The sequence below is a fragment of the Bombina bombina genome, chromosome 6 (genome assembly GCF_027579735.1).
Source record: "Bombina bombina isolate aBomBom1 chromosome 6, aBomBom1.pri, whole genome shotgun sequence".
In the NCBI taxonomy this organism is placed as follows: domain Eukaryota; kingdom Metazoa; phylum Chordata; class Amphibia; order Anura; family Bombinatoridae; genus Bombina; species Bombina bombina.
Genome location: NC_069504.1, coordinates 386,473,265 through 386,500,723, shown reverse-complemented (window position 1 = coordinate 386,500,723; position 27,459 = coordinate 386,473,265). Strand labels below are relative to the sequence as shown.

Sequence of the window (27,459 nt, the reverse complement as noted above, 5' to 3'; positions counted from 1 at the left end):
CTTGCAATAGGTTTTAAATGACAATTAATTATTGAGGTAAAACGTTTTTTTGCTGGCATGTAAAAACGTTTTTTTCTCTGAGGTACTGGGTGAAAAAATGTTTTGGGCACTTTTTTTCCACTTGGCAATAGTTTTGATTTAAATTAGAGCTGTTCACTGATCCCTCTCACTGTTATGTGTGTGGGGGAGGGGCCATTTTGGTGCTTTCACTATGCATCAGAAAAACTCAGTCAGAGGTTCATTTTCTTCCTGCATGATCCGGTTCATCTCTACAGAGTTCAGGGATCTCAAGAGTCTTTTTTGAGGGAAGTAATCATTCACAGCAGAGCTGTGCTGATTGTATTGACTGTGATATAAAAAACGTTTATTTGTGTATTTTTTTTCTGCTGCCTGGGTTAGTTATCATTTGCTGAGGGGAACAATCCTTTGCTAAAACTGTATATTCTGACAAAGATTGATGCTATAACTTAATTATTTTATCTGTTATAATATTTTCTGTGCTTCTTAAAGGCACAGTTCGTTTTCATATTATTTGTAAATTACTTTGAAAAGTATTTCCAAGTTGCTGTTTATTTGCTAGTGTGTTAAACATGTCTGATTCAGAGGAATATCTCTGTGCTATATGTGTTAATGCCAAAGTGGAGCCCAATAGAAATTTATGTACTAAATGTATTGATGCTACTTTAAAAAATAGTCAATCTGTACAAATTGAACATATTTCACCAAACAACGAGGGGAGAGTTATGCCGACTAACTCTCCTCACGTGTCAGTACCTGCATCTCCCGCTCAGGAGGTGCGTGATATTGTAGCGCCGAGTGCATCTGGGCGGCCATTACAAATCACATTACAAGATATGGCTACTGTTATGACTGAAGTTTTGGCTAAACTACCAGAACTAAGAGGTAAACGTGATCACTCTGGGATGAGAACAGAGTGCGCTGATAATGCAAGGGCCATGTCTGATACTGCGTCACAGTTTGCAGAACGTGAAGACGGAGAGCTTCATTCTGTGGGTGACGGTTCTGATCCAAATAAACTGGACTCAGACATTTCAAATTTTAAATTTAAGCTTGAGAACCTCCGTGTGTTACTAGGGGAGGTATTAGCGGCTCTGAATGATTGTAACACAGTTGCAATCCCAGAAAAAATGTGTAGGTTGGATAAATATTTTGCGGTACCGACGAGTACTGACGTTTTTCCTATACCTAAGAGACTTACTGACATTGTTACTAAGGAGTGGGATAGACCCGGTGTGCCTTTCTCACCCCCTCCTATATTCAGAAAAATGTTTCCAATAGACGCCGCCACACGGGACTTATGGCAAATGGTCCCTAAGGTGGAGGGAGCAGTTTCTACTTTAGCTAAGCGTACCACTATCCCAGTGGAGGATAGCTGTGCTTTTTCAGATCCAATGGATAAAAAATTAGAGGGTTACCTTAAGAAAATGTTTGTTCAACAAGGGTTTATATTGCAACCTCTTGCATGTATTGCGCCTGTCACGGCTGCAGCAGCATTTTGGTTTGAGTCTCTGGAAGAGACACTTCAATCATCCACACTAGATGACATCACACACAAACTTAAATTCCTTAAGTTAGCTAATTCATTTATTTCAGATGCCGTAGTACATTTAACTAAACTTGCGGCTAAAAATTCAGGATTCGCCATTCAGGCACGCAGAGCTCTGTGGCTAAAATCCTGGTCAGCTGATGTTACGTCTAAATCTAAATTGCTTAATATTCCTTTCAAAGGGCAGACCTTATTCGGGCCCGGCTTGAAAGAGATTATTGATGACATTACAGGAGGTAAAGGTCATGCCCTGCCTCAGGACAAGGCCAAAGCCAAGGCTAGACAGTCCAATTTTCGTTCCTTTCGTAATTTCAAAGCAGGAGCAGCATCAACTTCCTCTGCACCAAAACAGGAAGGAGCTGTTGCTCGCTACAGACAAGGCTGGAAACCTAACCAGTCCTGGAACAGGGGCAAACAGGCCAGAAAACCTGCTGCTGCCCCTAAGACAGCATGAATTGAGGGCCCCCGATCCGGGACCGGATCTAGTGGGGGGCAGACTTTCCCTCTTTGCCCAGGCTTGGGCAAGAGATGTTCAGGATCCCTGGGCGTTAGAGATCATATCTCAGGGATACCTTCTGGACTTCAAATCCTCTCCCCCAAGAGGGAGATTTCATCTGTCAAGGTTGTCAACAAACCTAACAAAGAAGGAAGCGTTTCTACGCTGCGTACAAGATCTTTTATTAATGGGAGTGATCCATCCAGTTCCGCGGTTGGAACAAGGACAAGGGTTTTACTCAAATCTGTTTGTAGTTCCCAAAAAGAGGGAACCTTCAGGCCAATCTTGGATTTAAAGATCCTAAACAAATTCCTAAGAGTTCCATCGTTCAAGATGGAAACTATTCGAACAATTTTGCCCATGATCCAAGAGGGTCAGTACTTGACCACAGTGGATTTAAAGGATGCTTACCTTCACATACCGATTCACAGAAGTCATTACCGGTATCTAAGGTTTGCCTTTTTAGACAGGCATTACCAGTTTGTAGCTCTTCCATTCGGACTGGCTACGGCTCCAAGAATCTTCACAAAGGTTCTGGGCACTCTTCTGGAGGTACTAAGACCGCGAGGAATTTCAGTAGCTCCGTACTTAGACGACATACTGATACAAGCTTCAAGCTTTCAAACTGCCAAATCTCATGCAGAGATAGTACTGGCATTTCTAAGGTCGCATGGATGGAAAGTGAACGAAGAGAAAAGTTCTCTCTTTCCACTCACAAGAGTTCCCTTCCTGGGGACTCTGATAGATTCTGTAGAAATGAAGATTTACCTGACAGAGGACAGGTTAACAAAACTTCAAAATGCATGCCGTGTCCTTCATTCCATTCAAGAGACCAGAAATTCTCTTCTATGGTGGCTTTATCGGCCACATCTGTCCAGGGGAATGCCATTCAGCAGGCCAGACTGGTCAATTGTAACAACAGACGCCAGCCTACTAGGTTGGGGCGCTGTCTGGAATTCTCTGAAGGCTCAGGGACTATGGAATCAGGAGGAGAGTCTTCTTCCAATAAACATTCTGGAATTGAGAGCAGTCCTCAATGCTCTTCTGGCTTGGCCCCAGTTAGCAACTCGGGGGTTCATCAGGTTCCAGTCGGACAACATCACGACTGTAGCTTATATCAACCATCAGGGAGGGACAAGAAGCTCCCTAGCAATGATGGAAGTATCGAAGATAATTCGCTGGGCAGAGTCTCACTCTTGCCACCTGTCTGCAATCCACATCCCGGGAGTGGAGAACTGGGAGGCGGATTTCTTAAGTCGTCAGACTTTTCATCCGGGGGAGTGGGAACTTCATCCAGAGGTCTTTGCCCAAATACTTCCACGTTGGGGCAAACCAGAGATAGATCTCATGGCGTCTCGACAGAACGCCAAGCTTCCGCGCTACGGGTCCAGATCCAGGGATCCGGGAGCGGTCCTGATAGATGCCTTGACAGCACCATGGACCTTCAGGATGGCTTATGTGTTTCCACCTTTCCCGATGCTTCCTCGATTGATTGCCAGAATCAAACAGGAGAAAGCATCAGTGATTCTAATAGCGCCTGCATGGCCACGCAGGACTTGGTATACAGATCTGGTGGACATGTCATTCTGTCCACCTTGGTCGTTACCTCTGAAACAGGACCTTCTGATTCAGGGTCCTTTCAAACATCAAAATCTAACTTCTCTGAAGCTGACTGCTTGGAAATTGAACGCTTGATCTTATCAAAGCGTGGTTTTTCTGAGTCAGTTATTGATACCTTAATACAGGCTAGGAAGCCTGTCACCAGAAAGATTTACCATAAAATATGGCGTAAATACCTATATTGGTGCGAATCCAAAGGTTACTCTTGGAGTAAGGTTAGGATTCCTAGGATATTGTCTTTTCTACAAGAAGGTTTAGAAAAGGGGTTATCCGCTAGTTCCTTAAAGGGACAGATCTCAGCTCTGTCCATTCTGTTACACAAGCGTCTGTCAGAAGTTCCAGACGTTCAGGCTTTTTGTCAGGCTTTGGCCAGGATTAAACCTGTGTTTAAAGCTGTGGCTCCACCATGGAGTTTAAACCTTGTTCTTAACGTTTTACAGGGTGTTCCGTTTGAACCCCTTCATTCCATTGATATAAAGTTGTTATCTTGGAAAGTTCTATTTTTAATGGCTATTTCCTCGGCTCGAAGAGTCTCTGAGTTATCAGCCTTACATTGTGATTCTCCTTATTTGATTTTTCACTCGGATAAGGTAGTTCTGCGTACTAAGCCTGGGTTCTTACCTAAGGTAGTCACTAACAGGAATATCAATCAGGAGATTGTTGTTCCATCCTTGTGCCCAAATCCTTCTTCGAGGAAGGAACGTCTTTTGCACAATCTGGATGTAGTTCGTGCCCTTAAATTTTATTTACAGGCAACTAAAGATTTTCGACAAACGTCTTCCCTGTTTGTCGTTTACTCTGGTCAGAGGAGAGGTCAAAAAGCTTCTGCTACCTCTCTCTCTTTTTGGCTTCGTAGCATAATTCGTTTAGCTTATGAGACTGCTGGACAGCAGCCTCCTGAAAGAATTACAGCTCATTCCACTAGAGCTGTGGCTTCCACTTGGGCCTTTAAGAATGAGGCCTCTGTTGAACAGATTTGCAAGGCTGCAACTTGGTCTTCGCTTCATACTTTTTCCAAATTTTACAAATTTGACACTTTTGCTTCCTCAGAGGCTATTTTTGGGAGAAAGGTTCTTCAGGCAGTGGTTCCTTCTGTATAAAGAGCCTGCCTATCCCTCCCGTCATCCGTGTACTTTTGCTTTGGTATTGGTATCCCACAAGTAATGATGACCCGTGGACTGATCACACTTAACAGAAGAAAACATAATTTATGCTTACCTGATAAATTCCTTTCTTCTGTAGTGTGATCAGTCCACGGCCCGCCCTGTTTTTTAAGGCAGGTAAATATTTTTTAAATTATACTCCAGTCACCACTACACCCTTGGCTTCTCCTTTCTCGTTGGTCCTTGGTCGAATGACTGGAGGTGACGTAGAGGGGAGGAGCTATATAGCAACTCTGCTGGGTGAATCCTCTTGCACTTCCTGTAGGGGAGCAGTTAATATCCCACAAGTAATGATGACCCGTGGACTGATCACACTACAGAAGAAAGGAATTTATCAGGTAAGCATAAATTATGTTTTTCTTACTGCAGCTTGATAGCCCTATATTTGAGAACAAACTCTGAAAGAGACATGACATTCACAGAAGTAGTTTTTTTTGTTATAAGCAATTTTTTAATATAGAAGTGTTTGTGGGATTTATTAACTCTCATAATATATGGAGATTTTTAGATCCAACACATTAGACAGACAACCTCTCGTATCTTCTCAGGGGAGAAAAATATGGTTTCATCACCTATGGATGTTCGGAGGCTGCTGCTTTATCGCTTATGAAAGGAGCTTCTCTACGAAAAAAGAACGAACCCTTTTTCCACTTGAGCTATGGAGGACTCAGGCACTTTTTCTGGACCAAATACACTGATTTAGGTAAAATATTTAGGGCTGTAAGTCAAGTATAAAGGAGCATCTGTTGCATGGATGCCCAGTCTGTTTTATATTAAACGTGTATATATATATATATATATATATATATATTTAAACAAAAACAGTGCATGTACTTTGAGAATAACAAATATTTAAAGGGACAGTCTACACTCGGGACACGCTTACATTACCTGAAAGCTTCTCCCCACACAATCAACAAAACAACAGGATTAGAAACTTTTTTCCCTCCATTTTCCTCTGCTGTAGCGATCCTCAAAATGGCCCCCAATCTCAACAACATCAAGGGGAGTGACATGTAGATAGTGGGCTGGTTTATGGGGCATGTCTGTATGGTTTATTGGCAGGGCTAAGGGATATGCTGCAAATAGGGACATATGGATGTCTCTCAAATAAGGACAATTGGGAGGTCTGAGATGGTGTTTTATCACAATGCATAGGCTGAATATAAATGCAATAAACCTATGTATAAATGCAGACCTAGAATAGTATTTATTAGATTTAAGCCAGTTTCAGAGAAAATTTAAAAAGAAAGGCCTTTTAAATTCCACCGAGTAGTAGGCCAACCATTCAGAACATGTACTTAGCATTGTGGGGTGGCACACAGTCTCCATTAAAATGTACAGCTTTTTTTTTTTTGCACCTAGGGTTAAGATTGCGCTTTCCTGATAACAGAAACATGTTTAAACTTTTCAGGCCCTATAAAATAGTAATGCAAGATGTTACAGCCTAAAAAAATAAAATTAAGAAAAATTATAGATCCTGAAATATTAGTAATTTGAAGATTTGTTTTTTTTTATTTCTCTTGTTAAGTGTATCCAGTCCACGGATCATCCATTACTTATGGGATATTCTCCTTCCCAACAGGAAGTTGCAAGAGGATCACCCACAGCAGAGCTGCTATATAGCTCCTCCCCTAACTGCCATATCCAGTCCTTCTCTTGCAAGCCTCAACCAAGATGGAGGTCGTAAGAGGAGTGTGGTGTTTTATACTTAGTTTATTTCTTCAATCAAAAGTTTGTTATTTTTAAATGGTACCGGAGTGTGCTGTTTATCTCAGGCAGTATTTAGAAGAAGAATCTGCCTGCATTTTCTATGATCTTAGCAGAAGTAACTAAGATCCATGGCTGTTCTCACATATTCTGAGGAGTGAGGTAACTTCAGAGAGGGAATGGCGTGCAGGTTTTCCTGCAATAAGGTATGTGCAGTTAATATTTTTCTAGGGATGGAATTTGCTAGAAAATGCTGCTTATACCGGATTAATGTAAGTAAAGCCTTAAATGCAGTGATAGCTACTGGTATCAGGCTTATTAATAGAGATGCATACTCTTATAAAAATGTAATATAAAACGTTTGCTGGCATGTTTAATCGTTTTTATATATGTTTGGTGACAAAACTTATTGGGGCCTAGTTTTTTTTCCACATGGCTGGTTTGATTTCTGCCTAGAGACAGTTTCCTGAAGCTTTCCACTGTTGCAATATGAGTGGGAAGGGCCTATTTTAGTGCTTTTCTGTGCAGATAAAAATACTGACAGAGACATTCAGCTTCCCTCTGCATGATACAGGACATCTCTGAAGGGCTCAAAAGGCTTCAAAGTCGTGTTTGAGGAGGGTAACAATCACAGTAGACTGTGGCAGTTGTTGTGACTGTGTTTAAAAAACGTTTTTGTCATTTATTATTCTGTTTTTGTTATTAAGGGGTTAATCATCCATTTGCAAGTGGGTGCAATGCTCTGCTGACTTGTTACATACACTGTAAAAATTTTGTTAGTGTAACTGCCTTTTTTCACTGTTATTTAAAATTTTGTCAAAATTTGTTTCTCTTAAAGGCACAGTAACGTTTTTTATATTGCTTGTTAACTTGCTTTAAAGTGTTTTCAAGCTTGCTAGTCTCATTGCTAGTCTGTACAAACATGTCTGAAACAGAGGATACTTGTTCATTATGTTTAAAAGCCATGGTGGAGCCCCATAGGAGAATGTGTACTAAATGTATTGATTTTACCTTAAACAGTAAAGATCAGTCTTTATCTATAAAAGAATTGTCACCAGAGGGGTCTGTCGAGGGGGAAGTTATGCCGACTAACTCTCCCCACGTGTCGGACCCTTCGCCTCCCGCTCAAGGGACGCACGCTAATATGGCGCCAAGTACATCAGGGACGCCCATAGCGATTACTTTGCAGGACATGGCTGCAATCATGAATAATACCCTGTCAGAGGTATTATCCAGATTGCCTGAATTGAGAGGCAAGCGTGATAGCTCTGGGGTTAGATGAGATACAGAGCGCGTAGATGCTGTAAGAGCCATGTCTGATACTGCGTCACAATATGCAGAACCTGAGGACGGAGAGCTTCAGTCTGTGGGTGACGTCTCTGATTCGGGGAGACCTGATTCAGAGATTTCTAATTTTAAATTTAAGCTTGAGAACCTCCGTGTATTGCTTGGGGAGGTATTAGCTGCTCTGAATGACTGTGACACAATTGCAGTGCCAGACAAATTGTGTAGGCTGGATAAATACTATGCAGTGCCGGTGAGTACTGATGTTTTTCCAATACCTAAAAGGCTTACAGAAATTATTAGTAAGGAGTGGGATAGGCCCGGTGTGCCCTTTTCCCCACCTCCTATATTTAGAAAAAATGTTTCCAATAGATGCCACTACACAGGACTTATGGCAGACTGTCCCTAAGGTGGAGGGAGCAGTTTCTACTTTAGCAAAGCGTACCACTATCCCGGTTGAGGACAGTTGTGCTTTTTCAGATCCAATGGATAAAAAATTAGAGGGTTACCTTAAGAAAATGTTTATTCAACAAGGTTTTATTTTACAGCCCCTTGCATGCATTGCGCCTGTCACTACTGCGGCGGCATTCTGGTTTGAGGCCCTGGAAGAGGCCATCCATACAGCTCCATTGACTGAAATTGTTGACAAGCTTAGAACTCTTAAGCTAGCTAACTCATTTGTTTCTGATGCCATTGTTCATTTGACTAAACTAACGGCTAAGAATTCCGGATTCGCCATCCAACATTCCTTTTCAAGGGGCAGACCTTATTCGGGCCTGGTTTGAAAGAAATTATTGCTGACATTACTGGAGGCAAGGGTCATACCCTTCCTCAGGACAGGGCCAAATCAATGGCCAAACAGTCTAATTTTCGTGCCTTTCGAAATTCCAAGGCAGGTGCAGCATCAACTTCCTCCGCTTCAAGACAAGAGGGAACTTTTGCTCAATCTAAGCAGGCCTGGAAATCTAACCAGTTCTGGAACAAAGGCAAGCAGGCCAGAAAGCCTGCTGCTGCCTCTAAGACAGCATGAAGGAATGGCCCCCTATCCGGCGACGAATCTAGTAGGGGGCAGACTTTTTCTCTTTGCCCAGGCGTGGGCAAGAGATGTTCAGGATCCCTGGGCGTTGGAGATCATATCTCAGGGATATCTTCTGGACATCAAAGCTTCCCCTCCACAAGGGAGATTTCATTATCTGCAAATCAGATAAAGAAAGAGGCATTCCTACGCTGTGTGCAAGACCTCCTAGTAATGGGAGTGATCCATCCAGTTCCGCGGACGGAACAAGGACAGGGATTTTATTCAAATCTGTTTGTGGTTCCCAAAAAAGAGGGAACCTTCAGACCAATTTTGGATCTAAAGATCTTAAACAAATTCCTCAGAGTTCCATCTTTCAAAATGGAAACTATTCGGACCATCCTACCCATGATCCAAGAGGGTCAGTACATGACCACAGTGGACTTAAAGAATGCCTACCTTCACATACCGATTCACAAAGATCATCATCTGTTCCTAAGGTTTGCCTTTCTAGACAGGCATTACCAATTTGTAGCTCTTCCCTTCGGGTTGGCTACAGCCCCGAGAATCTTTACGAAGGTTCTGGGCTCACTTCTGGCGGTTCTAAGACCGCGAGGCATAGCGGTGGCTCCGTATCTAGACGACATCCTGATACAGGCGTCAAGCTTTCAAATTGCCAAGTCTCATACAGAGATAGTTCTGGCATTTCTGAGATCGCACGGGTGGTAAGTGAACGAGGAAAGAGTTCTCTATCCCCACTCACAAGAGTCTCCTTCTTAGGGACTCTTATAGATTCTGTAGAGATGAAAATTTACCTGACAGAGTCCAGGTTATCAAAACTTCTAAATGCTTGCCGTATTCTTCATTCCATTCCGCGCCCTTCGGTGGCTCAGTGTATGGAGGTGATCGGCTTAATGGTAGCGGCAATGGACATAGTGCCATTTGCGCGCCTACATCTCAGACCGCTGCAATTATGCATGCTAAGTCAGTGGAATGGGGATTACACAGATTTGTCCCCTCTGCTAAATCTGGATCAAGAGACCAGAGATTCTCTTCTCTGGTGGTTGTCTTGGGTCCACCTGTCAGAGGGTATGACCTTTCGCAAGCCAGATTGGACAATTGTAACAGATGCCAGCCTTCTAGGTTGGGGTGCAGTCTGGAACTCCCTGAAGGCACAGGGATCGTGGACTCAGGAGGAGAAACTCCTTCCGATAAATATTCTGGAGTTAAGAGCAATATTCAATGCTCTTCTGGCTTGGCCTCAGTTAGCAACACTGAGGTTCATCAGATTTCAGTCGGACAATATCACGACTGTGGCTTACATCAACCATCAAGGGGGAACCAGGAGTTCCCTAGCGATGTTAGAAGTCTCAAAAATAATTAGCTGGGCAGAGACTCACTCTTGCCACCTGTCAGCAATCCATATCCCAGGTGTGGAGAACAGGGAGGCGGATTTTCTAAGTCGTCAGACTTTTCACCCGGGGGAGTGGGAACTCCATCCGGAGGTGTTTGCTCAGTTGATTCATCGTTGGGGCAAACCAGAGTTGGATCTCATGGCTTCTCGCCAGAACGCCAAGCTTCCTTGTTACGGATCCAGGTCCAGGGACCCAGAAGCGACGCTGATAGATGCTCTAGCAGCGCCTTGGTTCTTCAACCTGGCTTAGGTGTTTCCACCGTTTCCTCTGCTCCCTCGACTGATTGCCAAAATCAAACAGGAGCGAGCATCGGTGATTCTAATAGTGCCTGCGTGGCCACGCAGGACCTGGAATGCAGACTTAGTGGACATGTCATCCTTTCCACCATGGACTCTGCCTCTAAGACAGGACCTTCTAATACAAGGTCCTTTCAATCATCCAAATCTAATTTCTCTGAGACTGACTGCATGGAGATTGAACGCTTGATTCTATCAAAGCGTGGCTTCTCCGAGTGAGTCATTGATACCTTAATACAGGCACGATAGCCTGTTACCAGGAAAATCTATCTCAAGATATGGCGTACATATCTTTACTGGTGTGAATCCAAGAATTACTCATGGAGTAAGGTTAGGATTCCTAGGATATTGTCCTTTCTCCAAGAGGGTTTGGACAAAGGATTATCAGCTAGTTCCTTAAAGGGACAGATTTCTGCTCTGTCCTTTTGCACAAGCGTCTGGCAGAAGTTCCAGACGTCCAGGCATTTTGTCAGGCTTTGGTTAGAATTAAGCCTGTGTTTAAACCTGTTGCTCCCCCATGGAGCTTAAACTTGGTTCTTAAAGTTCCTCAAGGAGTTCCGTTTGAACCTCTTCATTCCATTGATATTAAGCTTTTATCTTGGAAAGTTCTGTTTTTGATGGCTGTTTCCTCGGCTCGGAGAGTCTCTGAGCTATCTGCCTTACAATGTGATTCTCCTTATCTGATTTTTCATGCAGATAAGGTAGTTCTGCGTACCAAACCTGGGTTTTTACCTAAGGTGGTTTCTAACAAGAATATCAATCAAGAGATTGTTGTTCCATCATTGTGTCCTAATCCTTCTTCAAAGAAGGAACGTCTTTTACATAATCTGGACGTAGTCCGTGCCTTGAAGTTTTACTTACAAGCTACTAAAGATTTCTCCAACATTGGTGTGTCCGGTCCACGGCATCATCCTTACTTGTGGGATATTCTCTTCCCCAACAGGAAATGGCAAAGAGTCCCAGCAAAGCTGGTCACATGATCCCTCCTAGGCTCCGCCCACCCCAGTCATTCTCTTTGCCGTTGCACAGGCAACATCTCCACGGAGATGGTTAAGAGTTTTTTTGGTGTTTAAATGCCTACTTATCAGAGAAAGCGCGATTGCTCTGTTTTAAACACTGAAGAGCAAGAGGACGCTGATGATAATTGTTCTGTCATACCCTCACACCAATCTGAAGGGGCCATGAGGGAGGTTTTGTCTGAGGGAGAAATTTCAGATTCAGGAAAGATTTCTCATCAAGCTGAACCTGATGTTGTGACATTTAAATTTAAATTAGAACATCTTCGCGCACTGCTTAAGGAGGTATTATCTACTCTGGATGATTGTGACAATTTGGTCATTCCAGAGAAGTTATGTAAGATGGACAAGTTCCTAGAGGTTCCGGTGCCCCCCGACGCTTTTCCTATACCCAAGCGGGTGGCGGACATAGTAAATAAAGAGTGGGAAAGGCCCGGCATACCTTTTGTTCCCCCCCCTATATTTAAGAAATTATTTCCTATAGTCGACCCCAGAAAGGACTTATGGCAGACAGTCCCCAAGGTCGAGGGGGCGGTTTCTACTCTAAACAAACGCACTACTATTCCTATCGAAGATAGTTGTGCTTTCAAAGATCCTATGGATAAAAAATTAGAGGGTTTGCTTAAAAAGATTTTTGTTCAGCAAGGTTACCTTCTACAACCAATTTCATGCATTGTTCCTGTCACTACGGCAGCGTGTTTCTGGTTCGAGGAACTAGAAAAGTCGCTCAATAAAGAATCTTCGTATGAGGAGGTTATGGACAGAGTTCAAGCACTAAAATTGGCTAACTCTTTTATTTTAGATGCCGCTTTGCAATTAGCTAGATTAGCGGCGAAAAATTCAGGGTTTGCTATCGTGGCGCGCAGAGCGCTTTGGCTAAAGTCTTGGTCAGCGGATGTGTCTTCCAAGACAAAATTGCTTAACATTCCTTTCAAGGGTAAAACATTATTTGGACCTGATTTGAAAGAGATTATTTCAGACATCACTGGGGGAAAGGGCCACGCCCTCCCACAGGATAGGTCTTTTAAGGCTAAAAATAAGCCTAATTTTCGTCCCTTTCGCAGAAACGGACCAGCCTCTAATTCTTCATCCTCTAAGCAAGAGGGTAATACTTCACAACCCAAACCAGCCTGGAAACCAATGCAAGGCTGGAACAAGGGTAAGCAGGCCAAGAAGCCTACCACTGCTACCAAAACAGCATGAAGGGATAGCCCCCGATCCGGGACTGGATCTGGTGGGGGGCAGACTTTCTCTCTTTGCTCAGGCTTGGGCAAGAGATGTTCAGGATCCTTGGGCGCTAGAAATAGTTTCTCAAGGTTATCTCCTGGAATTCAAGGAACTACCCCCAAGGGGAAGGTTCCACAGGTCTCAATTATCTTCAAACCAAATAAAAAGACAGGCATTCTTACATTGTGTAGAAGACCTGTTAAAGATGGGAGTGATTCATCCAGTTCCAATAAGAGAACAAGGGATGGGTTTTTATTCCAACCTGTTCATAGTTCCCAAAAAAGAGGGAACATTCAGACCAATTTTGGATCTCAAGATCCTAAACAAATTTCTCAGGGTACCATCGTTCAAAATGGAAACTATTCGAACGATCCTACCTACTATCCAGGAAAATCAATTTATGACTACCGTGGATTTAAAGGATGCGTACCTACATATTCCTATCCACAAGGAACATCATCAGTTCCTAAGGTTCGCTTTTCTGGACAAGCATTACCAGTTTGTGGCACTTCCATTCGGATTAGCCACTGCTCCAAGGATTTTCACAAAGGTACTAGGGTCCCTTCTAGCGGTTCTAAGACCAAGGGGAATTGCAGTAGTACCTTACTTGGACGACATCCTGATTCAAGCGTCGTCTCTGTCAAAAGCAAAGGCTCATACGGACATCGTCCTAGCCTTTCTCAGATCTCACGGATGGAAGGTGAACAAAGAAAAAAGTTCTCTGTCCCCGTCAACAAGAGTTCCCTTCTTGGGAACAATAATAGATTCCTTAGAAATGAGGATTTTTCTGACAGAGGTCAGAAAATCAAAAATTCTAAGCTCTTGTCAAGTACTTCATTCTGTTCTTCGTCCTTCCATAGCGCAGTGCATGGAAGTAATAGGATTGATGGTTGCAACAATGGACATAGTTCCTTTTGCACGAATTCATCTAAGACCATTACAACTGTGCATGCTCAGACAGTGGAATGGGGATTATACAGACTTGTCTCCGACGATTCAAGTAGATCAAAAGAGATTCACTCCGTTGGTGGCTGACCCTGGACAATCTGTCACAGGGAATGAGCTTCCGCAGACCAGAGTGGGTCATTGTCACAACCGACGCCAGCCTGGTGGGCTGGGGCGCGGTCTGGGAACCCCTGAAAGCTCAGGGTCTATGGTCTCGGGAAGAATCTCTTCTCCCGATAAACATTCTGGAACTGAGAGCGATATTCAATGCTCTCAAAGCTTGGCCTCAACTAGCAAAGGCCAAATTCATAAGGTTTCAATCAGACAACATGACGACTGTTGCATATATCAATCATCAGGGGGGAACAAGGAGTTCCCTGGCGATGGAAGAAGTGACCAAAATAATTCAATGGGCGGAGGATCACTCCTGCCACTTGTCTGCGATCCACATCCCAGGAGTGGAAAATTGTGAAGCGGATTTTCTGAGTCGTCAGACATTCCATCCGGGGGAGTGGGAACTCCATCCGGAAATCTTTGCCCAAATAACTAAATTATGGGGCATTCCAGACATGGATCTGATGGCGTCTCGTCAGAACTTCAAGGTTCCTTGCTACGGGTCCAGATCCAGGGATCCCAAGGCGACTCTAGTAGATGCACTAGTAGCACCTTGGACCTTCAACCTAGCTTATGTATTCCCACCGTTTCCTCTCATTCCCAGGCTGGTAGCCAGGATCAATCAGGAGAGGGCTTCGGTGATCTTGATAGCTCCTGCGTGGCCACGCAGGACTTGGTATGCAGACCTGGTGAATATGTCATCGGCTCCACCATGGAAGCTACCTTTGAGACAGGACCTTCTTGTTCAAGGTCCATTCGAACATCCGAATCTGTTTTCCCTCCAGCTGACGGCTTGGAGATTGAACGCTTGATTTTATCAAAGCGTGGGTTTTCAGATTCTGTAATAGATACTCTGATTCAGGCTAGAAAGCCTGTAACTAGAAACATTTACCATAAAATATGGAAAAAATATATCTGTTGGTGTGAATCCAAAGGATTGCCATGGAACAAGATAAAGATTCCTAAGATTCTATCCTTTCTACAAGAAGGTTTGGAGAAAGGATTATCTGCAAGTTCTCTAAAGGGACAGATTTCTGCTTTATCTGTCTTACTACACAAATGACTGGCAGCTATGCCAGATGTTCAAGCATTTGTTCAGGCTCTGGTTAGGATCAAGCCTGTTTACAGACCTTTGACTCCTCCCTGGAGTTTAAATCTAGTTCTTTCAGTTCTTCAAGGGGTTCCGTTTGAACCCTTACATTCCGTAGATATTAAGTTACTATCTTGGAAAGTTTTGTTTTTGGTTGCAATCTCTTCTGCTAGAAGAGTTTCAGAGTTATCTGCTCTGCAGTGTTCTCCTCCTTATCTGGTGTTCCATGCAGATAAGGTGGTTTTGCGTACTAAGCCTGGTTTTCTTCCTAAAGTTGTTTCTAACAAAAATATTAACCAGGAGATAGTTGTACCTTCTTTGTGTCCGAATCCAGTTTCAAAGAAGGAGCGTTTGTTACACAATTTGGACGTTGTCCGTGCTCTAAAATTCTATTTAGAGGCTACTAAAGATTTCAGACAAACATCATCCTTGTTTGTTGTTTATTCTGGTAAAAGGAGAGGTCAAAAAGCGACTTCCACCTCTCTTTCCTTTTGGCTTAAAAACATTATGTGTTGGCTTATGAGACTGCCGGACGGCAGCCTCCTGAACGAATCACAGCTCACTCCACTAGGGCTGTGGCTTCCACATGGGCCTTCAAGAACGAGGCTTCTGTTGACCAGATATGTAAGGCAGCGACTTGGTCTTCACTGCACACTTTTGCCAAATTTTACAAATTTGATACTTTTGCTTCTTCGGAGGCTATTTTTGGGAGAAAGGTTTTGCAAGCCGTGGTGCCTTCCATTTAGGTGACCTGATTTGTTCCCTCCCTTCATCCGTGTCCTAAAGCTTTGGTATTGGTTCCCACAAGTAAGGATGACGCCGTGGACCGGACACACCAATGTTGGAGAAAACAGAATTTATGCTTACCTGATAAATTACTTTCTCTAACGGTGTGTCCGGTCCACGGCCCGCCCTGGTTTTTTAATCAGGTCTGATGAATTATTTTCTCTAACTACAGTCACCACGGTATCATATGGTTTCTCCTATATATATTTCCTCCTGTCCGTCGGTCGAATGACTGGGGTGGGCGGAGCCTAGGAGGGATCATGTGACCAGCTTTGCTGGGACTCTTTGCCATTTCCTGTTGGGAAAGAGAATATCCCACAAGTAAGGATGACGCCGTGGACCGGACACACCGTTGGAGAAAGTAATTTATCAGGTAAGCATAAATTCTGTTTTTCGTCAAACATCTTCCCTGTTTGTCGTTTATTCTAGACAGAGGAGAGGTCAAAAAGCTTCGGCAACCTCTTTTTCCTTTTGGCTTCGGAGTATTATACGCCTAGCCTATGAGACTGCTGGACAGCAGCCCCCTGAAAGAATTACAGCTCATTCTACTAGAGCTGTGGCTTCCACCTGGGCCTTTAAAAATGAGGCCTCTGTTGAACAGATTTGCAAGGCCGCGACTTGGTCTTCGCTTCACACTTTTTCAAAATTTTACAAATTTGATACTTTTGCTTCTTCGGAGGCTGTTTTTGGGAGAAAGGTTCTTCAGGCAATGGTTCCTTCCGCTTAATCCCTGCCTTGTCCCTCCCATCATCCGTGTACTTTAGCTTTGGTATTGGTATCCCATAAGTAATGGATGATCCGTGGACTGGATACACTTAACAAGAGAAAACATAATTTATGCTTACCTGATAAATTTATTTCTCTTGTAGTGTATCCAGTCCACGGCCCGCCCTGTCATTTTAAGGCAGGTCTAAAATTTAATTAAACTACAGTCACCACTGCACCCTATGGTTTCTCCTTTCTCTGTTTGTTTCGGTCGAATGACTGGATATGGCAGTTAGGGGAGGAGCTATATAGCAGCTCTGCTGTGGGTGATCCTCTTGCAACTTCCTGTTGGGAAGGAGAATATCCCATAAGTAATGGATGATCCGTGGACTGGATACACTACAAGAGAAATAAATGTATCAGGTAAGCATAAATTATGTTTTTAGCTGCCAATCATAGCCAGATCCTGTTCAAGACCTGCTCTGTAGGAGGCATTGAACTATATGTTAACCCTTTGAACGATCATACATTGTATGCATTTGCAGGGACTATAGGAAAGCCTAATTATGGTATAATAACATAGTTTTAATTGTGTACATCGCGCTAATAAGAAAGCATCATTACCTGTCATTCTAGCATTTGATAACATAGTAAAGACATGTTAAAGGGACATGGAAAGCAAGACTTTTTCCATCCTGTATATGATGAAAGTGTGTTATCAATCATTATTTTCTTGCAAAGTAAATGCTGTTTTTATAGAAATTGGCAGGAAGTGCCTATTTGCTCATAAGTGATATTATGCATGTTCATTAGCTGAATAGTACAACTCCCACAACTGCATTGGCAGAGTGGGATATAGCTCAACAAGCATACAATTAAATAGTGTTAGATCTTTTGGTATTTTATCTGTTCTTCTTTTACTATTAACAGACTCAAATGCAGAGGAGTCCTCGCCAGCTTTGAAGAAAAGCAAGTATGATTCTATGGATTTTGACAGCTTGCTTAAAGAGGCACAGAGGAGCTTGCATCGATGACAGCCTTAAACCAGGAGGAGTACCTCAATACCTCAGTCAAGGCACTTCCGATATGTTTACGTTTTTGGAGAAGAAAAAAAAATGGAATACAGAAACAAAAGACTTTTACCTTTAAATTGATGTTTACATTGAACAAAGCTGCTTCTGTATGTGATTTTCCATGGTGTTGCTGTCTCACTGCCACAGTTTAGTATCCTTGCTTCTGGGTTCGTCTATTGATGTTCTGACCTCTCTTTCCTGTTGTAGCTGCAGCGATGTTCTCCATAACATTTTGTCTGTGGTGTGTGAATAAGTAAAAAAAAAAAAAAAAAAAAATGTAATTTGTGAATAGTCTGGACTACCAAATTAATTTTAATAGGAAAAAAAAGTATATTCTTTATAAATATATTTATGGTTCACATGTACTGTATTTCAGATTGTTGTATGCTTCATTTTAAACTATGCACTGTAGTGAGGTGTTTGCAAAAGACCTGAATCAATCCTGTTGGTCATCATAGATTAATAGCCATGAAGCATTGTTAGGTGTCTGTGTAGGGCATTTAATCCCTTTGGCTCTCAGAATAGGCAACAGTGTGCCCCGACGTTGATATATATACACCATATATGTATAAGATTAGTAAAATGATATAACATGTTTGTCGACTATGCCAGTATATTGTATTTACATAGTTTCAATTTTTGTATTGTTCAGTCACTAGAATTACAGGACGGGGTGGGGGGCAGGAGTCAAATACCCTAAAAACAAAGCCCATGATATTTTTTTTTCCTGGCAGCTATTTTTATACTTTCACTTGGCTTGATAAATAATTTGCCTTCTGCTTTTATATATACTTTATGGCTGGGTTCACCGACAACTTTAGAAATAGAATCTAGAGTGCAACTTCATGCAGATAATCTGTTATCAGTCTGAGAATGTAACTGAAGCTTATCCCTTCTTTCCTGAACACAAACCTAGTTCCTGACAAAAAAAGTATTCTATTATTTTAATTGTGAATCCCTGAAAAACAAATGAGTATTTTCTGACAATGTCTGTACCCTGTTGTCTCTAAACATGTTCACGGATAGCCTAACACTTGCTCCAAAGATAACCTAAAGAACATTGGTCTCCTTGTCACCTTCTTGTGTATTAAGTTGTCATGTAATACATAGCAATACATATTTTCAGTTGGTATAGTGAACCCCCTATTCCAGCTTAATATAAAAGCCATTATTTCCACAGACCGTGGATAAAGTCGTTCATGTGTAGGGGAATTGGGGCTGCTAACTCCAGTTAATAATCTTTTCAATATTTACCAGGGTAGTATAGAATGTAGGATTAAGCCATTTTGTGTAGATTAGGATACATAGCCTTACTTATATAAATAGTTCAAGGGAATATCTTCTGTTATCTTATTTTGCCAAAGTTTCTAGCAGCTCCCATGAACCTTGTTAGGATTAAATATACCTCTTTGGCAAACACCTTATTGTAGCTCTGCCTTTCAATGTCATAGTATTTTCTCACAACAATGTTTACATGTGATTGCTATAGAGTTTACTGTAGTATATATAAATATAATATATATATATATATATATATATTTATATATATATATATACACCTATATGATGTTACTTTAGAGTGAATTGTACTGTCCTGTGCTGTGATGATAGTTTTAAGAACATTATGTACAATGTTGCTATCTCCTAATTCAATGCATACAGTTTAGTCAAACAAAGCATTTTTTTTTTGCTTTGTACACAGACCTTTTGAAAGACCCGCTTTGCTAAGGGCCACTGCAGCTGTATGTGGCACTTGCTTCTTGTGCTTTCAAAGGTCAGTAGTGCTTCCGTAAGGTGACTAGACTTTTCAAACCGTAGACATGCTAAAGACACAGTTGCTTTTCATGGACAGACAAAAGTTGCTTTTTCTGGACAAGACAGCACATCTCGGTGTAAAAGAGATCTGAGATTAAAGAAGTATATGATTTTTGTTCCTGAGGCCTTTAGACTATAAGTTTATGAAGTACCTTGTCCAGCACTTATGCAAAGCATACATTCTTGCACAGGTATACACGCACAGGTATTTTAGCAGTGAATACACTATCTACTTTTGTAGATCATGTTTAATATCATTTTAAAATAAAAGGTGTACACTTAAACACAGCTGAATGTAAACTAAGGTAGACTGTGGCTTGTAATAACAAGTAATTATCAGTGGCATAAATTTACATACAATTGCACAGTCACTCTGTTTTACCAAAAAAAAATGGTCTGATAATGCAATTTATCGATATTCATATATAACTTATTTTTATAGCTTGCCAATGAAATAATCATTGATCAACGTACAATTACTATCCACACAAGACAATTATAATATTGTTTCCATTTTTCAGAATAGGATGTTTTTCATTTGTGAAGGTGCATTCACTGGGAGCATAAAAAGCCCTGCAGTGTAGCCTACAGAATTCAGTTAATCTTTTAGTTCAATTCAGTGTAATTAAATATGGGTGGTAACACTACTTTGGTTGTGACAGTATAATTAACAATGCAATATTATTATTTTTCTTATTTGTGTATTTTTATATCTACACTGTAGTGCTTTGTATCATTCAATACATTTTTTTTTTTAAATTCAAAATGTGTTTTTTTTCTGTTGTAAAGTTTTACTGTGGGCCAAAACCTTTATACTCTACTATAAAGACTACTTTTTGCAGAATGCCCGTCTTCCTGTTTTGCTTATCGTTCCACTACACACTGTGTTAATTTTTTCAGCGCAATATTTCCATTCCTATTTTACCAGTGTGCTTCTTATAAAACCATGTGTACGCCAAGATCATGAAAGCAGAACAAATAGATAATAGCTAGATTTATTTTTGTATATACACATATATAAATATGTAACAATGCATGCACACAGTGAATGCACCTTAAATCTAAACATGGGAAATTTCACTTATCAATATATTAGCAGAGTTTGTAGCTACTTTTACTTGAAAACTTGGCTAGGTAAATGTTCATGTAAAACAACAACAAGAAAAAAAACATAAATCATGGGTCTCCAAAAACTATTAATCTGCAATGTTGTTTAACCCCTTGGCTACCACAGTAGGATATTTCTTCCCTCTCTTACATCCAAGGAGTTAAAGTATCTGAGCAAGTGACCATCTCTCGTATATCTCAGCTATATCTACTGTAATTTATGGAGCCTTACTTGGGTTTTATTTTATTGAAATGTCATAAAAAGCAATATCATGGTTTTATACATCTAGAATTCCTGCACATCTGCAGCATAGTGTGCCCTTAAGCATGCATTAGCTATATAACAGGTGTATGACACTTATCACTGAGGTGCTTTAATAACTACTATCCTATACATATCATGTCATCACTTTCTTTTGCATTTGACAGTTGCATTGATGTTTATTTTTTTGTTTGATTGTATTATCACAAGAACAGACTCTTAATAGTTTGTCTAAAGTTCCTAGTTATATGTTTAGTTTGGATGAAAACGTGCATAAATTATTTTACTTGGCCCTTTTTCTTAAAAGTCCTTGTTATTAGATCTTGTATCTGTTTGTCTTTTGCTTTTTGTTTGTAAGCAATAGAAAGAAAAATACGTCCATTTCTGTTAACCTGTTCTGTCACTGTTAATGTGTAAATTCTAGAACATAGAACCTAAATTAGAATATCCTAAATGGCAGTGTTTGAGCCTTTATTACTAACAAAGATGTACTAAAAATGTATAAAAACTACAATTGACAACGCATTTCACTAGGAAAGTGTAAGAATGCCACCAGTCTGGGGGCACATCAGCTTTGTTATTTATAATTACAAGAGAAATCTTTTTTTATTATTTTATTTTAAGACTGCTAATAATTAATTGATTTAATGATAAGATTGATTTGTGTTTTTTTTTTAAATGGTAGAGTTTTTTTTATATTTTACTTTATAAATTTAGTTTGGTTACTTCGTTATTTATGTATCATACTTTTAACCTCCAGTGGCATGAATTCCTATGTCTTTTCCTTTTTTTATTTTTAGTGTGATTTAATTGTCTACCTTAAAAACAAAAGAATGTTATTGTATTTTTACATTGTCAAATTCTATAGTTTCGTAGATAATTTAACCAAAATCACTCAGTGTATAATCCAGTGAGTATAAAGTCTATTTTAAATTGTGTAAATATTTCTGGACTGCTTTCTTTTATTCAAAATTCTAATCCTCTCGATAAGGAGTTTCTTGTTTACATCACAAAATTAAACTGTAGAATCTCTACATTCATGTACTGTAAATAGCAAATGTGTTCAGCCTACAAATAAAACAAAACCATGTATGGTATAAATTAAAATAGTCTTCTGGAAATTTTTTGTTTTGTGTTCTACTCATAGAGACACCCAAATTACATTGTGGAACTATCTTTGAATTAAAATTATTTGTTGAAAAACAGGGATGTAAGTTCAGGAGTGTGCACGTGTCTGCAGAACTATATGGCAGTAGTTTTTCAACAATGTTATATATTAGTAAGAGCACTAGATGGCAGCACTATTTCCTGTCATGTAGTGCGTCAGACATGTGCACGCTACCTATGTAGATATCTCTTCAGCAAAGAATAACAAGAGAATGAAGCAAATTTAATAACGGAAGTAAATTGGAAAGTTGTTTAAAATTGTATTCTGTGTCTAAATCGTAAAATAAAAAATCTGGGTTTCATGTCCCTTTTTAACTCCTTTACCCAATATGACATATATATGTCATGCAATATATGCCTATCGTACCACATAACGTGTGTGTATGTATGCATATATATATATGTATGAAAGAATGCTGCACCCAGGTGGTAAATCGCCAGAGAACAGGCTAACAATGGTAATGAGCTGGTTGTTTGTTCCTGTGCTTCTTTCTGTATGTATGTAGTCTCCCTAAGGGAAAAAGGGGTAACCAGACGTGGACTCCTTGCTCAGTGTGCTTAGAGGAATATGGCTACACCTCACTGACGAAGCCCAATGAAGGCCGAAACGATTGTCTGGGGTTGCTGTGTTCCTTGTTCAGAGAGGAATTACCTGCTATTTCGGTGCTGGACTGACCGTAATAGGCGGGATCAGACTGATATACTACAGGAAAGTTCTCTGTGAAAAGCATTACTGGGCTAAAAAGAAGCTGCATCCAGGTGGTAAATCACTAGAGAACAGGCTAAAATGGTATTGAGCCGGGTTGTTCATTCCTGTGAGTGTGCTTCTCTCTGTATGTATGTATGTGTGTGTGTGTGTGTATATGTATATATATATATATATATATGTCACAGCTGCAGAAAGCTACAGCAGTCTTCCTCAACTGCAGACATCTGTCTGCTTATGGAAACAGAGCACGATCGGTGCTCTGCTCCATATGAAGGCGGATGCCAGATCATTACACTGTGTGTGTCACCGTATGTAACGACCATCTGGTGGTGCCGGCAGGAGGTGTGGGAGGGAAAGCGGGAGTCGATGGGTGTTCCAGTGGTGGAGTGGGAGGGGGCCCTACACTGCAGAAAAAAAAAATGAAGAGGCAGGGATGGGGCACTGCACTACAGAAAAGGGGGATTCCTAGTGATCGCTGGGTGGAGAGAGGTGAGGGGACAACTGCACTACAGAAAAAAATGTATAAATGTAGCAATAAATTAGGTACTGGCAGAGAGCTGCCAGTGCCAAAGATGGCCACTATTAGTGAGAGGGGGAGGTTTAGAGATCTATTTGGGGGGGGATCAGGGAGGTTGAGGAGGATTACTGCAGAAATAATATATTAAAAATAATAATAATAAAGAAAACCTTAACTAAACTGCAGATTGTCTACCAGTACCTATTATGGTGGGGATGAGTGTGATGTGGGTGGGGGAGAGCTGTTTAGGAGGGATAAGGGGGAGGGTAATCTACACTGCAGCTAAAATTAACCTTACAAGCTACCTGATTAACCCCTTCTTAGCCAGGAAAAATAGAAGTGTTATGCACAGCTGTAATTAGTGGCATTCTAATTACCAAAGACATGTATGTGTGCTATTTATAAACAAAGGGAATCCCAAAGAAGCTTTTACAAATATTTGTGTTATGATTGTAGAAGCTGTATGTAAATAATTTCAATGAGGAATCCAAAGTTTGTGAAAAAGTTAACAATTGTTTCTCTTACATTGGTATATCCAGTCCACAGATTCATCCTTACTTGTGGGATATTCTCAATCCCTACAGGAAGTGGCAAAGAGAGCACACAGCAGAGCTGTCCATATAGCTCCCCTCAGGCTCCGCCCCCCAGTCATTCTCTTTGCCGCTCTAACAAGTAGCATCTCCATGGGAGTGTAAAGGGAATGTGGTGTTAGTTTGTAGTTTTTTATTTCTTCAATCAAAAGTTTATTTTAAAATAGTGCTGGTTTGTACTATTTACTCTGAGGCAGAAAATGATGAAGATTCTGCTGAGAGGAAAATGATTTTAGCACCTTGTAACTAAAATCCATTGCTGTTCCCACGCAGGACTGTTGAATACAGGAAAGCTTCAGTTGGGGGGAACAGTTTGCAGGCTTAACTGCTTTAAGGTATGTTTCAGTCATTTTTTCTAGTCAAGACTTAGTAATGCTAGAAGACTGACAGAATCCCCATGTGGGAAAGGTAAGCCATATTCTGAGACTTAGTATAGAAGGAAGGCTTATTTGTAAGGGCTCAAAACACTGGTGGACACTGTTAAGGGGCAATCGATAATTTTTTTAAGATAATCTGACATTATACAAGTTTTATATTGCATTTAAAATACTTTTTGGGGTTTTATTCTGCATGGCATATATTTAGATACCTATTTTGGCTTGGGAAGGCCCCACAAACTCCTGAGGGAAGATGGAGGGGGCCTGAGTTTCGCGCAGTTGATTTTACAAACAGCTTCATGCAGATACATGTGAAGGGTCCAAAGATTACTTGAGGACTTCAGAGAGGTTTATTTTCGATCAAACCTAATCCCCAAGGAAGGTAGGACACAGCAAAGGCTGTGGCATGGTTAATTTGCTCCGGTTTGGGCAGTAGGGGGTTAATTGACTTGAAATTTACTGTGCAATCATTTCAAAGCATTAGGATCATATGGTGAAAATTTCATAAAGTTTGGATGATTTTTGGAGGTTTAGTAAAAAAGTATGCGCTTTTTATTATTTAAAGGCACAGTACTGTTTTTTCAAAAATTGTATTTTACTGTATTTGAGTGCGGTCTAAGTCTGTTTAACATGTCTGAGCCTACAGATAGACCTTGTTTTATTTGTTTAAAAGCCATGGCAGTCCCCCTCTTTTACATTTGTGTTTAAAGTGTGCTAACATATCCAAACATTTTAAAGACCATGCAGTGACACTTAAAAATGTGGCCCAAGATGATTCTTTAACGGAAGGTAATGAGGATAGCCCTCCTTCCTCTCCCCATGTGTCGACACCAGTTACGCCCGCGCAAGCGATGCCTAGTATCTCTAGCGCATTGGCCCCTATTACATTGCAACAATTAGCAACAGTCATGGATAATTCCCTTGCAGCATTTCTATCAAAACTGCCTGTTTTTCCTAAAAAGCGTGATAGCTCAGTTTTAAGAACAGAGGATGAGCAATCAGAAGTTTTGGATAATTTATCTGTTGTACCCTCACTACCCTCTGACGTGGCGATGAGGGATGTACTGTCTGAGGGAGAAATTTGTGACGCAGGTAAAATTTCTCAGTAGGCAGAATCAGATTTCTTAGCGTTTAAATTTAAGCTGGAACACCTCCGCATACTGCTTAAGGAGGTTTTAGCTACGCTGGTTGATTGTGACCCTATGGTGGTCCCAGAAAAATTGTGTAAAATGGACAAGTTTTTAGAAGTCCCTGTATACACTGATGCGTTTCCGATCCCTAAGAGGGTGGCGGATATTGTGACTAGGGAGTGGGAGAGACCAGGCGTACCTTTTTGTTCCCCCCCTATCTTTAAGAAAATGTTCCCCATAACTGACCCCAGGCGGGACGCGTGGCAGGCGGTCCCTAAGGTAGAGGGAGCAGTTTCAACACTAGCTAAGCGCACAACTATACCAATAGAAGACAGTTGTGTTTTCAAAGATCCTATGGATAACAAATTAGAAGGGTTACTAAAGAAAATATTTGTTCAACAAGGTATCCTTCTTCAACCAATTGCCTGCATTATTCCTGTAACTACTGCAGCGGCTTTTTGGTTGAGGCGCTGGAGGAGTCGCTCCAGAGGGAGACTTCATATGACGAAGTCATGGATAGAATTCATGCTCTAAAAGCTGGTTAATTCTTTCATTACAGATGCCGCTTTACAATTAATTAAATTAGCGGCGAAAAATTCTGGTTTTGCCATTGTGTCGCAAATAACGCTCTGGCTCAAATCATGGTCGGCTGACGGGTCGTCCAAAACAAAATTACTTAATATCAGGAAAGGGCCATGCCCTTCCACAAGATAGACCTTTTAAGGCTAATTTGCGCTCCTTTCACAACTTCAGGAGCGGACCTGCTTCAACCTCTGCAAAAGCAAAGCAAGAGGGTAACGTTTCCCAGCCCAAAGCAACATAAAAGCCTTTGCAGGGCTGGAACAAGGGTAAACAGGCCAAGAAGCCTGCTGCTGCTACCAAGACAGCATGAAAGGGTAGCCCCCGCTCCGGGACCGGATCTAGTAGGGGGCAGACTTTCTCTCTTGCTCACGCTTGGGCAAAAGATGTTCCAGATCCCTAGGCATTAGAAATTGTTGCTCAAGGGTATCTTCTAGAATTCGAAGACTCTCCCCCAAGGGGAAGGTTCCACATTTCTCGTTTGTCTTCAGACCAGACAAAGAAACAGGCGTGCTAGGGTCCATTCTAGCGGTACTAAGACCGCGGGGCATTGCAGTAGCACCTTATCTGGACGACATGTTAATTCTGGCGTCGTCTTTTCAAAGAGCCAAGGCTCATACAGAAATAGTTCTGGCCTTTCTAAGGTCTCATGGGTGGAAGGTGAACGTCGAAAAAAGTTCTCTGTCCCCGTTCACAAGGGTTCCCTTCCTGGGAACGCTAATAAACTCGGTAGAGATGAGAATATTTCTGACGGAGGTCAGGAAGTTAAAACTTTTAACTACTTGCCGAGTTCTTTATTCTGTTCCTCGGCCTTCTGTGACTCAGTGCATGGAGGTAATCGGGTTAATGGTTGTGGCAATGGACGTTGTTCCCTTTGCCAGAATTCATCTCAGACCACTGCAGCTGTGCATGCTCAAACTGTGGAATGGGGATTATGCAGATTGTCTCCTTAGATACAAATGGACGAGAAAACCAGAGATTATCTTCTCTGGTGGTTGTCTCAGGATCACCTGTCTCAGGGAATGTGCTTCCGCAGACCAGAGTGGATCATTGTCACGACCGATTCCAGTCTGTTAGGCTGGGGTGCGGTCTAGGACATAGCCTCAACTAGCGGAGGCCAGGTTCATCAGGTTTCAATCGGACATCACTACTGTAGCGTACATCAATCATCAGGGAGGAACGAAGAGTTCCCTAGCGATGAAGGAAGTATCCAAGATCATCAAATGGGCGGAGTATCACTCCTGCCACCTATCTGCAATTCACATCCCAGGAATAGACAACTGGGAGGCGGATTTTCTGAGTCGTCAGACCTTTCACCCGGGAGAGTGGGAACTCCTTCCGGAGGTTTTTGCTCAGCTTACCCAGCTATGGGGTATTCCAGAGTTGGATCTGATGGCGTCCCGTCAGAATTCCAAACTTTCTCTTTACGGATCCAGGTCCAGGGACCCCAAGGCGGCATTGATAGATGCTCTAGTATCGCCTTGGTCCTCCAATCTGGCTTATGTTTTTCCACCCTTTCCCCTTCTCCCTCGTCTGGTAGCCAGAATCAAACAGGAGAAGGCTTCGGTAATTTTGATAGCGCCTGCGTGGCCATGCAGGACTTGGTATGCAGACCTAGTGGACATGTCATCTGTTCCACCATGGACACTGCCATCGAGGCAGGATCTTCTAATTCAAGGTCCAT

The 27,459-nt window shown here is 41.5% G+C and overlaps 1 protein-coding gene across 2 annotated transcripts in view; it reads left to right on the top strand.

Moving 5' to 3' along the window:
- Positions 1–21,813, top strand: part of PPARGC1B (PPARG coactivator 1 beta) — a 189,236-nt gene extending 167,423 nt beyond the window's left edge. For both annotated transcript variants that reach the window (XM_053717093.1, XM_053717092.1), the window contains exons 11-12: positions 5,395–5,549; positions 17,380–21,813. In XM_053717093.1, the coding sequence (XP_053573068.1) occupies positions 5,395–5,549; positions 17,380–17,483 (259 nt within the window). In that variant the 3' untranslated portion in view covers positions 17,484–21,813. The remainder of the gene's footprint in view (positions 1–5,394; positions 5,550–17,379) is intronic.
- The last annotated feature ends 5,646 nt before the right edge of the window (positions 21,814–27,459 follow it).